Genomic DNA, 17,187 nt, shown 5'->3' with positions numbered 1-17,187 from the left:
CTGAATTTTTTATGGAAAAGTGCTTTTTATTTATTCTGCACAGAATAAACAAAGAATAGCCAAGATTCCTAGACTATCCTTATGGAAAGAGATGATGTGGGTAATCACGGTTTCTCTGCTCAGAACCATAGCCATTAGGATGATTTGGGAGGTTTCATGAACCACCAAATAGTTTACAAAAACTATTAACAGACAGAAAAACAAAACAAAATGCTGTACAACTTAGTTAACTATAATCCAACCATAAGAGAAATGTAGTTTTGCATGGCAAAACACTATTTTTGTTCATGGGGAAAAGGCAGAAATCAATTCCATACTACCTTTTAACTCAGATATTCTGAAAATCATAAAAATTCCTTTATATGCCTTCTCAATCCCATTCCCACTGCAGCTCCCTGGGGGTAGCCATTATCATGAACTTCTTCTGTGTCGATCTACTCAAGTTTTCTATAAATTTATGTTCCCCCCAAAATCTGCATAAATGGTATTATACCTTTCTGTAATTTGCTCTTCATCATTCATTGAGATTCTAGTCATATTGATATATTAACATAGCTTTATTTAATTCATTTAAAAAATCTATCTAGTATACATCTGTACAAACAGACCACTTAAAAAGAAAAAGAGAGAGAGAGAGGGGAAGGGAGAGAGAGAAACACTGATGTGTGAGAGAAACATCTACTGGTTGCCTACTTGTACACGCCCTGACCAGGACTGCACCTGCAACCTAGGCATGTGCCCTGATTGGGAATCAAACTGGTAACCTTTTGTTTTACGTTGTGATGCCCAAACAACTAAGCCACACCAGTCAGGGCCAAAGAGATCACAATTTATTTATCCATTCCCCAACTAAATGGCCATTTAGATGGTGTTGCGTTTTTGCTTAGAAATGTGGAAGACATCTCTGAATATACTCAGAAAAAAGAACTGCTATGATACGTGATAGTCTACTGTATTCAGTAGTTCCTCTGTTAAAATTCTGATGATCAGGCACTAGAAAGTTCCAGTTAGAGAAATAGTTTTTTAGTTGTACATTCACTAAACATTCAATAAATATCAGAATGATTTCTGTGTGCCAAGGTACTGCACTAAAAGCTTTTTTAAAAAAATAGACGTTTTTTAAAGAGCAGTTTTAAGTTCATAGCAAAACTGAGCAGAAGGTAGAGATTTCCATTCACCCCTGCCCTCACACATGCACAGACCTGCCCCCACCCCACCGTCATCAACATGCCCTTCAGAGTGGTGCGTCTGTCACTGATGAACCTACACTGATACATCCTTATCACTTGCACTCGAAGTCTGCGGTTTACCACAGGGTCCGAGCTCAGTGGTGGGCGTCCTATGGGTTTGGACAAATGCACCCATCACTACAACAACACACAGAGTAATTTCACTACCCTCTGTGCTCTGCCCATTCACCCCTCTTGCCTTCAGCTCTGGCTGACTCTAGGAAGCTTTTGTGGGGCCAACCAAAAACTCATTGTTTTTCCCCTCAGACTTTCCATTTTACCTAGTAACTGTCCTCCTCTACATTTATTTACACCCTTAGTAGTAACCCTATTAGGACCTCTCCCTTTCTTTGGTCTGTGAAGATGAGAGGTATTACTTCCAATTAAAGGTAAGTCCACAATCCACTTGTATCTTAAGTATTCCCCCACCCCGGCTGCTGGGATCTTATTCTATTAGTCAAATCTCTTTCATTTATATTTAACTTTTACTTTATTTGAGATCATTTCCCTTTTTGTCTACAGATATGTTGAAGCAGGTGCAGGCAAACTACAAATTTGGCCCAATGCCAGGTTTCGTAAACAAAGTTCACTTCTGTATTGCCTACGGTCATTTTGCACTACTGCACAGCCCTTCATTAAACAGTTTGCTGACCTCTGCCCTAAAATCTCTCCCGTCATTAAAATACAAAAGACATTCGAACAAAACCCTTCCTGATACCAGTTTGCTGTTATCTACTACCTCCCCTCCATACCTACCCACACTTACTGAAAAATCTTATACTTGTTAATACTATTTTTAACCTTCATTTATTCAACTTACTGAGTATGGCAACTATTTCAATAAACTGCTTTAAATTATCAGAAAGCAAATGTGTTAAGCTGCTGTGATCCAGAACTCTTCTTCCTCAGTCTCTTTCCTGGGCTTTTATTTCTCCTTAGAAATAGGGAAGCCCCAGACTCCTATGCTAATTCCACTTGTCTTTTCAATTTCTATTGATTTCCCCCAGATTCACCCACCCTCAAAGTTTTATTCACCATATACTAATAACTTCCAAATACAGGTCTTTTCCTGAAGCGTTAACCTGGTATGACCAACTTCTCTCAGGTGTAACTACAAAACACCGTATATATAACATCCGAAACTGAACCAACCATCTTCCCTCCATTAATTAGCTCTGCTATGTTCTCTGTTGGAAGTATCACTTCCACCCTCCCAGTTGTCCAAGCTACAATCCTGGAAGCATAGTTGATGACTTTCCATTCAGTTCTAATCACATGCCCTGCTGATTGTACTTCACATTATTTTCAAATGTGTCCTCTACTCCATACACCATTCTTACCGCTACTGTCCAAGACCACTAAACCGCCTCTACCTGCCTTTATTCACATTTGCCTCCACTCATTTTTTTCTATGTGGATTGTCACAGTAGCCAGACAAACCAAAAAAACCAACCAACAAAAACCACTTTAGCTTAAAATTCTTCCATCATTTATAGGATAAAATCCAAGGTTTAAAACATGGCATTCAAGGACTTCTAGAATCCAGCCCTGCCTCCCTCTCCTGTCTCATTTCTGCCCATGCTTTTCATCACATTCTGCTTTTATCTCCAGGACGCCTTTGCTAAAACTCCCAAATGCTTCCATAATACCCAACAAATACCATACATTACTTTTATCTATTGATGTGCCTGCCTCCTCCCCCTCCTCCCTAACTAGACTGCAGGCTCCTTGAAGGCAGTAATTGTGTCTTATTTATCTTTGTTTCTCCACTAGTACAGTACCTGACCCATGCCAGATGCTCAGTTAATGTTTGTTCAATATTGATGGTCCTTTTATCTCCACAGCCTCTTTGACTTTTCATCCTTATTCCTATAACCAACTAGTAGTAAAGTTTGATCAGTACCTTTATATCTCTTGTACGTACCACTTCCATTTATTTTTCAAAGCTATTGACTTAGTTCCTTATCTTTGGCCCCAATTCATGTAATGGTTTCTTTACTGCTTACCGTAAAAAGCACAAATAGCCTCTCAAACTGGTCTTGTCTCTCCACAACATCCAGCCTAATTTTTCCTTACCCTAGTGGTAATTACTTCTACTTTAAAAGCTGTCAAAAGGTTCTGATTACTTACAGAATTGCATAAAAATGTTGCAAGGTATATATATTTCCTTTCATTTTTTAATTCATTTACTGAATGCATGTTGCTAGAGCTACAAAAATAAAAACTTCATGGCCGCTTTCTTTAAGGAACGCAGTCTAGACAGGGAAGACAGACATGTAAATAATAGATCCTATCACCAGTTGATTCCATACATGTGTACTATTTACCCCCAAACATGTTACCTATCTCCCTGCCTGGGTGCCATTTTCATGATGTTCTCAGTCTTGTCTGTTGCTACAAAGCCTTCCTTAATCTTTACTGGAAACCAATTTACTCTTTCCTAAAACACAATTAAGAGCGGGTAGGCTATTATAATAATTCTGATAAGAGGACAGGAACTGTTGTTTGCTTTCTTATCCATGTCTAGTAGTAATTTCCACACAGAGTCCTCAACAATTTGTAGGGGGAAAGGTAATCTAGAGAAGGCATGCAGGCAAATGATGATGGAGTAAATATGATCAGAATGCCTCTCAAGCAATTCTAGCACTGGATATACCTAGAATACAGATTTATACCCACTAATAGTTTTAATATAGTTGGGTGTAAAGAAATAAACATACCCGCCAATCCCTTTACTCACTTTTTGATCATCAGGAATTGGCTCCTGGGACTTTAGAAGTGAAGCTCTTTCTTCATCTACCCAATTCCCCCACTCTTCTGCTGGTGCATTCCAATCAGAGCTGGGATCAGCAGAAGACAGACCATCTAAAATTTAACAGTGTGAATTAGGTATCTATCATTTCTGCCAAAAACTAAAATGCAAAAACTAAAATTCCTTATGATGAACTAAGCTGTAATCTTAACTACGGTTCTTTCTCCCAAGCACATTTTATAAGCTAAGAAAAAACCCAGTAACATGATAGTAAGAAAAACCCCCCAAAACCCTCCAAAACCCAAAATAAAACCTTTGCCCAACGCCTGGGCACATCATATGGTTAACTAAATAGAATTTCTAAGAAACTCCAGAAAACTAATGAGTTAATTATTTAATTCCATACCCTCTACTTCCTTTGTTATCATTCTCCTGAATTTGCTCTCTTTTCACTGTTTAGGTCTAACTTCATCTAAAACCTGGTCATTTCTTTGCTCTGATTATTACACTTTTGTAACTGATGGTTTTTCTAGGGCACAGAATGAACTAATCTTTAACAGCAGTACCAAAATTATGCTCACTACCTGTCATTTTCCCCCTATATTCCTCCCCTCCTTATGAGCTTTTCAAGATTAGGTTCTTCTTCAAATTCACTGTCACAACAGAATACTTAACCTCTTCTTTCCCCTCCTCCTTCAATACTTGTACCTTCATTCCAAAATAGCAGAGTCACTTTCAGGGCTTCTACCACCCTAATCTCAAGAATGAATTTTTATTCTAGACTTCTGAATTCCCTTCTTTCACTCTAGTAGGCACTGAATTTTACCTTCTTTGGGTGGGGGGCTATCACTGGCATATTCTAAAGGGGAAAAACCTTCTCTGGTTTTACACTGATTAAATAAGCAGCTCTCAAAGGTGATTCTTCCCTCCTCTTCCAGGACATCCCACACACTTGCTGCACATGCCTGCAATGACGACTCACGGTCAGGCTGCATTTACACTGGTTTAAGATGACAAATGTTAGGCTTCATTTCTAAATAGTTCACAAGTCTAGACACTAATACTGCTTTATTGAAAAATCTAACCTTTTCCCACTAATGCCAAATTCTACTTAAATCAAATACTAAATTCTTTTATATATGTTTCAGTATGCTTCTGGAATTTCTATTCTATTCCACTGATCTATTCCTGGGATAGTGCCATACATAATATAACTCTGTAATACATTTTATTACCTAGGAAAACAAATCTGCCAGCGTTACTCTTGTTTTCTTTACTATTCTTATTTTCCATGTGAACTGTATTATTTTTTTTTAAAGGGAGGTATTATGAGAACCTCAAGAAGGCTTTAAAACCTGTTTCGAAACAATATATAAAGATCTGGGAAAATTTTCACAGAAAAAAAATCAGACATAACTGTCCGTATAGTACAATCCCAAATTTATAGGAGGAAGAGATACAAGAAAATAACACATTAATAAGAGATGTATCTTTACAGTGGAATTACAGAAATTTCATTTTATTAAGCACTTACTATGTATAAGAACTTGAACTAGGTAGATACCAGAGATACAAAGATCAGTGTGACATAACTCTCCCCACCTCCATGGAGCTCATAGTCTGTCTGCCCAGGAATGGAAATAGGTAAGTACAACAGACAGAGTGACAGATTCTGTCACAGGGGCTATGGAAAGGGAGAAGAGGGCTAAATCAGTAGAGATGGCATGGAGAAACATGGAACAAATGATTACAAGTGTGAAATGTGTTTACAAAACAGAAAGTCCCTTCCTGTATTTGTGAATTCACTAATATAAGCAGGTATCCTGAGCCAGGATTGAAAAGCATTAACAGAGAGGTGAAGAACATGGACCTTAGAGTCAAATAGTTCCACATCTAAATATTGCTCTACCACTTAATAACTATGTGATTTTTGTTAAATTTCTTAACCGTAATGGGCTATGTATCTACATCACAGGACTGCTGAGAGGATGAGATGAGAATGCATGTAAAGAAGGTCACAGCAGTGCAGTAAGTGCTAAATTAATGGTAGCTATTGTTTTTATAATAGAAAACCTGTTTCTAAGCTATCAGGCATACACAATTAAGATTTTATTTTTCATAATCTTACTAAATTTCTCAATAAGTTACATTTGGTGTACCTTAATGTAGAAATCATTTTCAGAAGTATAAAGGAATCTAGTAAATGTCTAAAATCAATTGCTCATATTATACCAAGCATTCATTAACAACACTGTTAGATCTGAATGCCAAAGCTATCATTGGTTTTGCTTAAGCCTCACAGACGAAAAGCCTAGATTTGGAAAATTGCTATCCATAAGCCAGATCTCTAAGTCCTCTTGCCAGAAAAACAATTTTATTTTCTTTTATTAAGCAAACAAGTTTTGGCAAGTGGATGAGCAATATACTAACATATAAACTATTCTCTTAATAAATATGGGGAAGGGAATAAAAGGCTAGCGAAGTACTTAGTAAAATTATTTTTTTAAAGGTTTAGATGGCCATAAAGTTTGGAGATTAACTGTACTATGGTTTCACTTCTGTAAGAACATTAATTGAGAAGTATAATCTCAATTGGTTGTATAAAACTTTATTGGTAATTTTTCTATGTTTATTGATCTTGGGTTTTTTATATTAACGGTGATCAAATGAAACTATTTTAAAACAACAGATCAATCACCTAAACCTAAAAACTGTCACCAGGAGACTTCTCAACATACAATTTTTAACATTCATGGGCCTAATGTGCTAATAAACTTCTTAGACATAGTTTCCTTAAAACTGTATAGTGTAGTTTCATTCATAGCATAGGTCTCTCCATTTACAAATAACTTCTTATTTCTCAAAATTCCTCCATTAGTTTGCCAATGTCTTTTCAAAGAACCATATTAGCTGTCTTCAAAATGGTAATCAATTTGTCTCTCCATTTAATTTGCTCAAGGAATAATGTTTTAGATTTATGCACCTCATAGCTAATCTCTATTTTATCTCAGTAAGAAAATGGTTATCACCTGTTTCTTGTCAGAACTTAATTCAGTATTAACTTTAATAAAACAAAACAATTATGTTAGAAAGACTTTCTCCAGTGTAGCACGAACTAAACGTTTACTAAAATGTTACAACATTGGGCAGTGTTCTAAGTGCTTTATATCATTTAATCCTCTCAACAACTCTGTGAGGGCTTGAGAGCTGTGAAGAAAAGAACTACGAATTTTCCAGATGATGAAACTGAGGCACAGAACCATCATGTACCTGCCTAAAAGCAAAGGCAAAGAAGTAAGATTTAAGCCCAGGTAGTCCTCACACCTCATGCTCTTAACTCCTTCACTACGCAGTGCCAACAAAAACAAAGTTCTATTCAAAATCTAACTTTTAATAGGGGTGATGATGATGATGATGATGATGTTCTTTTATGGTCAAAATAATTGATAGATTAATATCTGTCCTTAAAAAAATAATATGCTCCACTTTAGCACGTTAACCTTTTGTTCAAGTGCCTGGGTAGAAGCAATGTTTTTCTGTAAGACATTGATGTCTCAGTATCTGTAAGATACTATGCCTCAAACCAGGGGGTCAATATATTAATCATATTACACTGTTAAATGAAAACCCTAGAGTGTGTGTGTTTTGGGATTACTAATGTCAAATACTAAATCATGCCCTCTACAAATTTAGGAGGAATAAATATTCCCTGAGTACCCAAATTAACCACATTAAAGACGTAACACAAAAAATGAAATTCACAGAGGAAATGAGGTTAAGGAGAAATTTTGGACTCAAAAGACTGCCAATTATAGCATAACAAACTTGAGAAATGTGGTGTTCCAGATACTTATTACTTTAAGTAGAGAATCATGAGGATACAGGTTTTTTCAGCCTTTCATTTTAGCAGCCAGTCACGTTTTTCATATTACAAGAATTCTTAGATGAAAATGGAGTTGTTCTCCCCAAGTTAAGAAGCCTAGAGACCTGTTTGCCCTGTTTTCCCTGGCCTCCGCCCACAGTTGCCTGAGATACCTCACTGCTATTTTCTTACAATAACTTTTCAGTTCTCTTTGGCATGTCCCTAATCATTCTTCCCAAAGTACAGATAGACTGGCTTTTCCAAAAAGAGTGCTTCCACGTCTTTGTAATACCTTGGATTTGTATGATATTTTATAATTTTCATTCAATAACTCATTAAAACCTTTCAATAATCTAGGGAAGTACAATAGGTAAGACAAATTATTTGTTCCATTTTTCAGCTCAGTTAATCTAGATTCTAAGATAAGCGACAAAAGTCCAAGCCACATGAGGTACTATATTTTAAAGTACTCGCTTTAGCCAGTAAATCAAGGCTTTTCACAATATGGTCCTACCTAATCTACCTTTCCAACTTCATCTCCCTTAGCCTGTAAGAACTGCACTTGGACTGATCCCTACAGAGACTCACCAGTGTACAGACGAACCCATGTGCTGTGCTTCGAGGTTACCCTCACGATTACCATCAGCACCCAGGCTATGCCGTGTAGTGGTTAAGAGCATGGACTCGGGAGCAAGACTACCGAAGTCTGACATCAGCTCCCCCACTTAACTAGCTGTGTGGCCTGGGGAAAGTTAGATAACTTTTCTCTGCCTCAGTTTATTAATATGGTAAATATGGAAAACACCTAACTCACAGAATTGGTGAGCATTAAATTAACAACATGTATTTGTAAGGCACAGACCAGCACCTGGCACAGAACCACGTGTTTACTCTTATCGCGGTCACTGCTGCGCAGCTGTGTGGGAAGTGCCGCAGGGGCACTGAGGACGTGAAAGTGTGAGCATTCCTATCTGCTGAGAGTTTCAACTCTACTTGAAGAAACAAAACATATTATGTAAAACATTTTTTATAAAAACCAAAATGGTGGAAAATTCCAAAAGGTAAATGCTAAATAAATAACAAAATAATGTGCCATGATAATTCTGAGGTTTAGAGTTGGACAGGAAAAAATCCATTAAAAAAAAAGATAGTATGAACTTTATGAACATAAAAAACCACAGTATTTTTCTCTTCTTTAAAAACAACAACAACAACAAAACTCTTGCCTTTAATCTTTGTATGCTTCCACTGGAAATTAGGCTGAACAAATGGTTTTCTACCAATAGAAAAACCTGCACACCCCACAAATTCAAAGCCACTCCTTTATATTCTCTTTACTCCTTATACTAAAACTAAGAAGAGAAACACAACGTTCATTTAAAACAAAATGTTAAAAACTAGAAAAACCATAAGAAAATTTCATGTTTAAATACCTCAATCATGAAAAATAAATTTAGTTTTAATTCTATAGGTATTCAATAATCAGTTTATAAGTAGTACACTTGGTATTAAATTATATTACTATGACCTAAAAGGTGAGAAAGTAGGATTGAAATTAAAATATAAAGCATGAACTCAGGATGCTAGAAAAAAAATTCTGAAAAAGAACCAAAAGCAAACAAAAAAGCAAAAACTGATAATTTAAAAGGACATACTTAACCCAGACCATTCATCATCGATATAGGGCTGATTACGGCTAACATCCCACTGATAATCAGAAGTGGCAGACTGAGAAACTGGCTCAGCAGTAGACCCTTAAATGAAAACGAATGCAATAAAATTAAAAATGGAATTTTCTAATGATGTTTCATAACAATAGTTCTATACTTTGCACATGGAAACTTAATTTTTTTTGGCTTTCTCCTAAAAGGAAAAATTCAGACATTGTAAGAGTTAAGATAAAGGAAAAGTAGAATTAAGGGTAGTTTTAGATTAAGCATGATAATCACTTGATCTAATTCACTGATCAGAAATATATTTTTCCGTAGTACCAATACATTAGATTGTCTTTTAAAATATATTCTTCAAACTAGTTGTCTACAGCTTTCAAAAGGTTAAAAGTTGTTTTGTTTTTCTTCTTAATTGAAAATAACAAAGCACAAAAGAAATCCTGGATGTTTCAGGGTAGCCTACACCCTTGGAGGGATAGAACTAGAAAATGAATTTGCTAGAAATTTCTGCCTAAGAAAAAGTTAAAAGAAGATATAGATGATTATTCCAGAGAATTGAGGCAGTGAGAAGCCAGAGGTAAGCGAGTTATGCTGGTAGTTTAGAGACCAAGTTAAACTCAGGTGCATTTACCATAATAGGAGAATACAGTTACTCCCAAGAAAAACAGGGGTCTGAATGGCGTGGGTCCAATTATTCATGAATTTTTTTCCAATAAATATTTTGTAAATATTTTCTTGACCTTATGATATTCTTAACTTATTTTACCGAAGAATACAGTATATAATGCATAGAACATACAATGTATTAAAAGACTGTTTACATTACCAGTAAGGCTTCCAGTCAAAAGTAGGCTAATTAGTAGGCAAGTTTTGGGGGAGTCAAAAGTTACATGCAATTTTCAACTGTGTCAGGATCAGTGTCCCTTACTCCTGCATTTTTCAAGGGTCAACTGTATTATCTTCTAACTTGTTTCTGTTTTTACTTTCTTTTTTTGGCTGGGGTAATAGAGTAGGTGAGAGGGAGCACACAGTCCTTTAGGAATATGATAAAAGCTGTGGCAGGCAACTGTCCAGAACTTACACACAAATTTGCATATAGTTTTGGGGACATATAAATTCATGGGTGCCAGGTCAAAAATCCTTGTTCTATAGCCATAAATTCATTTCAGAATGCAAATGTTCTCCATCAAGGATATATAGGGTCCGGCACAAATAACACCCCTTTTTTATTACAAAATCATAAGTATGTAATTCTGTAACATAACAATATGAGACTCAAACACACCATATGGCATTTTAGGTGATTTGTTCAAATTAAAACTATAAATTATTACACCCATATTAATACTCTACCAATCACACTCAAGCAGGTATTACTCCTGCCAGACCCTGTATATACCCCAGTCCTTCTGAATAAGAATTTTCATATGTACGAGAATCTTTAGGAGACTTTGATATTCACTTTGGATTCAGATACATTGATATAAAAATGGTTAAAAAACTACCTGTTAGTATAAAAGGCACAACCACTTCCTCTGAGCAGAGTTCTTACCTAACAAACTGTCACACTGTTACAGCTGATTTTGCTAGCATTCCACTAAATAGTTATATACATATTTTTAGGTACATTTTAACAGAGTAACACTATAAAATTCATATGTAATTAGCACATTAACTGCTTAGAGGCACTATGGCAACACTGTTGCTATTTCTTTAGCAGCATTCATGTTTTACAAAATCACCACATGAAGAAAGCAATTAACTTCAACCTTTGGAAGTGAAATGTGGCCTATGAGACCAAGGACTGGCAAATTATGACTCATAGACCAAATTCAGCCCTTCCTTCTTTGTATACCATATGAGCTAAAAATAGTATCACATTTTTAAATGGTTGCAAAAATCATAATAATAATATTTCAGAGCCAGATACACTCCTCTGTTTAGGTATCATTTCTGGCTGCTTTCATGTTACAATGGCAGAAAAAAGTAGTTGGAACAGAGGTAGTATGGCTCACAAAGCTTCAAATACCTATTATCGGGCCCTTTACAGAAAAAGTTTGCTGACCCCTGTTCTAGAGTAGTGACTTCACGCACTGTGGAACTACATGATTAGTACAATGGGGCCACACATTCCATCATCAACTAAGCGTTACAAACTAAACATCTCCTGTGTTTAAGTAGTATCTGTTAAGTACATATAGCTTCTGTATAATTATTAAAGGCATATCCATTTAGGTTATGCCAAATTTATAGAAGTTTATTAGTAATAAAGTAATAATGTACTTTCTAATCAACATATACTCAAAGTAGAGTTATTATGTGAGGATCTATATAACCTGAAAGGCTTCTCAATAAACTTACAATGAATAAGGGCAAATAAAAACAAAATGCCAAATTGTAAGTTGGGAGTATGGTAGGAGCACACTAGTAAAAACAGTAGAGAATCTTGACCCTGAAAAGCAGGCCTTCCATTTGCACTTGTCTGCGTGCCAAAGCACTTCATTATGTTAGGTCACGGAATCTTATCTCTAATACAGAAAGGAACTAAGTCACTTGTGGATTAAGAATTTAGGTCTTCCTTCCCCTTTTATTAAGGCCTCTGACATTTTATATTATATATCTATTATTTATGTGATAGCAGTACTTCACACTGATTATTTTTTCAAATAGCAAGAGCTAAAATTAATTTAAACAGAAATTTTTTGTTAACTAAATGAAAGACTGTTTTCACATACCAGGAACAGCAGAGTTAAGTGTGAGAGATGCAAAAGAAGCAGAATTCTGTTCAGAGGTATTCATTCCCCTATCCACACTAGACCAAGCAGCTGTTAAAATAAAGAACGTCACTTGGAACCTTTAATTTGCAATGAAACTTGAAAGATATGTACAGATTTAAAACTATGATAACAGTATTATATATATAACCTTAGAAATTAGAACCACTTAATATAGCAATAGTTACTATTTATTGAATGTCTACTATGTACTGGGCTCTTTACACCAACCACTTTTAATCCTTAGGGCAACCCTGCTAGACAAAGTTTCAGAGTAGTTAAGTAACTTGCTGACAGCTAGAAAACAGCTGAGACAAGACTGGAACTTAGGCTGTTTTCCAAAGCCTATTATGCTCTTTCTACCATCACAAGCTACCTTATTATCTGCCATAATTAAGCTACAACTTTGGGCCAGACACTGAACTTGGTACTTGACATTCTTTTAGCCAATCCTCATAAGTACTTAAATATGAGGTTTATACAGGAGGTTAAATAACTAGCCTAATTTCCATAAAAGCTAGTATGCGGAAGAATAGGGATTCATACCAAACTGATCCATTTGAATTGGTCCATGTTCACTCCACTACACCATGCTATCTCTGCAATATTTCCGAGAGATTTCTTACTCATATATGAATATTTTAAGCAAAGTATATATCTACGATGCCAGTCACACCTGACTCTTCTCAGTGACTCACAGGAAATCCAATTTTATAGTTCCTTTTGAATTTCAACAAAGGCCCTAGTCCATCTAGGCAGGAACTCTAATCTGTTGCTTAATTTTATCTGTAGCTACATTAAGCAAGTACCATCTACTTTATGTCCTAATTATGAAAATGCTACATAGCTTTTATAAGTTAAGTTGCAAATATCTCAAAAGGTCGCAGTTCTTAACCTGCTTTTACTGGATAAAAGTGGAGTATTTATTTTATTAAATGTGAAAGGATACTTTTCAGCACAGAAGTTTATGCTTTCTTCACTGTTGAAATGAGGCTGGGAACTTAGGGATTGTCTCTTCTTCCGAATTTTGGTATTTTTACACAATTTTTGGACATTGCAAGGGAAGGAGGGAAGAACAAGCTTAAGAAGAGTATTAGTAAATGATCTAAAGTTTGCTTCTTCGTGATATTAGTTAGCATGAGTCATTCTAAGCTTAAAGTGATGGGAAAAGCAAATAACATAGGAGGAAACAGTATTTTCTACTTAAACTAAAACAAATATATGAACAAAAATTATCTGCAGCAAGCGTGACAGAAAAAATTGTATCTTGATGTACAGGAATTACAACTTAATAAAAAAAAACACTAAGAAGCCATTAAATAAATGGGCAAAGAACACAAATAGATAATTCATAAAATATATAGACATGATCAAGAAAGTTGTGAAAGATATTCAATCTCATTAGTAATTTTAAAAACTTAACCAAAACCATTTATGCAGTTTTTTGCTTATCAATTAAGAAAGATTTTTTGCCTTGGCTGGTGTGGCTCAGTGGATTGAGTGCTGGCCTGCAAACCAAAGGGTTGAGGGTTCAAGTCCAAGTCAGGGCACATGCCTGGGTTGTGCGCCAGATCCCCAGTAGGGGGTGCAGGAAAGACAACCACACACTGATGTTTCTCTCCTCTTTCTCTCCATTCAATCAATCAATTAATCAATCAATCAATAAAAGATTTTTAAAAATGGGAGTACTCAACCCTGGTCAGCATGTGACAAAGGCACTCATAATGATGCTGATATATAAATTAAAACTCTTAGAAAATACATTGACAACTCTATTTTCTAAGTCATGTAGCACTGTAAACATTCATATTCCCTTTAACCCAATATCACTCATAGGAATCTATCCTGAAGAAACATGCCCCCCCAATATACTCAATGCAATGTTATTTATAATGGCTAAAAAAAAAGAAGACAAATTATTTCTCTGATAACATGGAAATAGTAACATGGAAATGCTATGCTTTTATTACAGGGACATTAAATAATAACACTTACAAAAAAGTAAGGAAAATGAGGCCCTGACCGGGTAGCTCAGTTGGTTAGAGCAATGTCCCCATACGCCAAGGTTGTAGGTCTGGTCCCAGTCAGGGCACGTACAACAATCGACCAATGAATGCATAAATCAGTGGAGCAAGAAATCAATGTTTCTCTCTTTCTCTCTAAAATAATAAATAAGAAGTAAGGAGAATGTTTATGTTACAATATTAGTGGGAAGTGGGAACATAAACATACATATCTGATTTGGATTATTAAAAAAAAAAACAACTGTGCACAGGGGAGGAAAAAGACCATAAAGAAATTAAAAAAACAACAACAACCCCCCAAAATAGAAAAACAACAAAAACTAGTCATTAGCACCGGATGGTACAGTAACAGTGCATTTTTCCTTCTTTTTCTGCCTTTTCCCACATTAAACATGGATTTCTTTTGTATAAAATACATACACACACCTGAAATTAAGGTGCTTTTGACTTGATAGCTCTCAACAGAAAAAAACTCCTCAAACTCATCTTTATCTTTAAGACCCAGGGGAGAAATTAATTACAAATAGGCATTTTACAAACAGTAAAACAGTATATAAATGGATACTATAAACTGTACTCCCATTTACTATTTTTATTTAAACTGCATAACCTATTGAAATTAATCACAAAGACTGCTCACATATTACAGTTATTACATCACTAAAAATATACCTGCTAGTTACATAGGTAATCAAATGGGATAAAGTATGTGAAAGCACCAAGATAAGAGCAAATAATAAATGCTATTGTTTATTTTGCTCCATATGAGGGACCTGAAATGAGTTAATTATTACTATTTCTGTATGACATTACTAATTTTTTACTGGTGGATCTTTTTTTTCATTCCTGAAACATTCACAATGTACCAGATAATCAATTTTAAATGAATTAAAAAATTTCTAACATTTCTTACCAATGCCAGAAAATATCGAACGGTCACTCCAACTCCTTCCCCAGTCTTTTCCATTCGCATTAGCATCTGCAGTGTCTTGACCCCAAGCAGACGGCTCAGTTTTCCTCTTGCCTGCAGAAGCGGGTGAGATAGAGTTCCACTGGTCCTCACCTGCACTGATCTGTGAGGAGGGTTTTATAGACTTTTCATTCCAGCCTCCTCCATTTACAGTGAGGTTTTCATTCAATCCTGAAGAAACTTAAAGAAAAGAAAAAAAGATTAAAAACTGGTACAGGATTCCTTGTCAAAACTGGGATATTTTCAAATTTCTAGGATTGCTCATTTTATACTTAATTATCAATCATTATTTCCCCATACTGTCCTCTAAATAACTTGAGCTTGAAAGATAAAAATGAAGAATTTTAAAAGTGACATGATCACCAGGGATGACTTTTTTTTAAAGATTTTATTCATTTATTTTTAGACAAGGGGGAAAGGAGGGAGAGAAGGAGAGAAACATCAATGTGTGGTTGTCTCTTGCCCACCCCAGGCATGAGCCCTGACTGGGAATCGAACCAGTGACCCTTTGGTTCGCAGGCTGGCGCTCAATCCACTGAGCCACACCAGCCAGGGCACCATGGATGACTTATAAATTAAAAACTAAATGGAGGTTTTATCTTAATTTATATTCCCTAATGTTTTCAAACCACAAAATGGCTTGTTCAAAGGAAGTGCAACAGAGCAAACAGGAAAACAACACACTCTGGGATATTCAGAATACTTACCCCCTAGAAATATAAAGACTTCTCCTTACATCAGGGGTGTCAAACTCATTTTCACCGGGGGCCACATCAGCCCTGTCGTTGCCTTCAAAGGGCTGAAATAATTTTAAGACTGTATAAATGTAACTACTCCTTAACTATTAAGGAGTTGAAATTACATTAGGCTCTTTGAAGGCAAATGCAAGGCTGATGTGGCCTCCAGTGAAAATGAGTTTGACACCCCTGCAACATGTTTACATATATATACATAAGACAGTTATTCTAAAACCTGGATCCACATTAAAATCAACTGAAAATTTTCTTTTTCCTTCATGCACGCAAGATGTTTACTGCAACGTTCCTTATTAGAAATGAAAAGTAACTTCATATTATATCCAGCCTGTTCCTAGTTTTTTTTTGTTATGCAAAAATTTTTCTTAAAAGTAGGCATTGGAGCCTCAGCCCAGACAAATTAAAATGAGAATCTCTAGGGAGCCCAGACATAGTGTGTGTGTGTGTGCATATATAAGTACACATTCTTTTTTATATAAGTATGCTGTTTTTCTATGCCTCCTAGATGACTGTAATTTGCAGCCAGAATTCAGAACCATGGAAATAAAGAAAGCTGACAGTGTTAACAACAAGCCTAAAATGAGAAGGTGCCTTTTCATTTCTGAATTTATGTTTTACTAAAACACTTTAGTTTTTAGGTAACATATATCATTCTATTTAATTCAATCTGTATCATAAACAAGTAAATAAAGTGTATCTTCTATATGTGAAGCACTATTTAATTTTAGACTATACTCCACCTATTGTGAAATACTTACTAGTATTAAATAAGCAGTTTAAAAGGTTATAGGTATAAAGGCTTTTTTTTTCTTAATAGTGGAAATGTATTATATCCCACATACACCTATATTACACCAAGTTTAAATGCCCAATCCCCTACCCAGTCCTTACCTCCATTGGCTAAAATGAGGCAAGCAACAATTAAAATTATGTATAAACTATTACTAAAAGAATGTTTTTACATATGGAGGAGAGGGGGAAACATCTAGAACATACCAAAGACTGTTAGAATTGGGGGTGATTTTGCCCTGGCTGGTGTGGCTCAGTGGACTGAGTGCTGGCCTGCAAACCAAAGGTTGCTGGTTCGATTTCCAGTCAGGGCACATGCCTGGGTTGCAGGCCAGGTCCCAGTAGAGGGGCATGCAAGAGGC

At 35.8% G+C, this 17,187-nt stretch overlaps 1 protein-coding gene across 2 annotated transcripts in view; it reads right to left on the bottom strand.

Moving 5' to 3' along the window:
- The window catches only part of MTDH (metadherin), a 57,726-nt gene that overhangs the window by 10,623 nt on the left and 29,916 nt on the right, over positions 1–17,187 (bottom strand). The window contains exons 6-9 of one of the 2 annotated variants that reach the window (XM_045861032.1): positions 15,225–15,461; positions 12,249–12,338; positions 9,499–9,597; positions 3,970–4,094 (exon numbers count right to left, since the gene is read on the bottom strand). In XM_045861032.1, the coding sequence (XP_045716988.1) occupies positions 3,970–4,094; positions 9,499–9,597; positions 12,249–12,338; positions 15,225–15,461 (551 nt within the window). The remainder of the gene's footprint in view (positions 1–3,969; positions 4,095–9,498; positions 9,598–12,248; positions 12,339–15,224; positions 15,462–17,187) is intronic. The other variant, XM_045861033.1, reaches the window with a different exon arrangement.

Source organism: Phyllostomus hastatus, unplaced genomic scaffold (assembly GCF_019186645.2).
Source record: "Phyllostomus hastatus isolate PE091 unplaced genomic scaffold, TTU_PhHast_1.1 phas_scaffold_21, whole genome shotgun sequence".
In the NCBI taxonomy this organism is placed as follows: Eukaryota; Metazoa; Chordata; class Mammalia; order Chiroptera; family Phyllostomidae; genus Phyllostomus; species Phyllostomus hastatus.
This window is presented reverse-complemented; position numbering and strand designations above follow the sequence as displayed.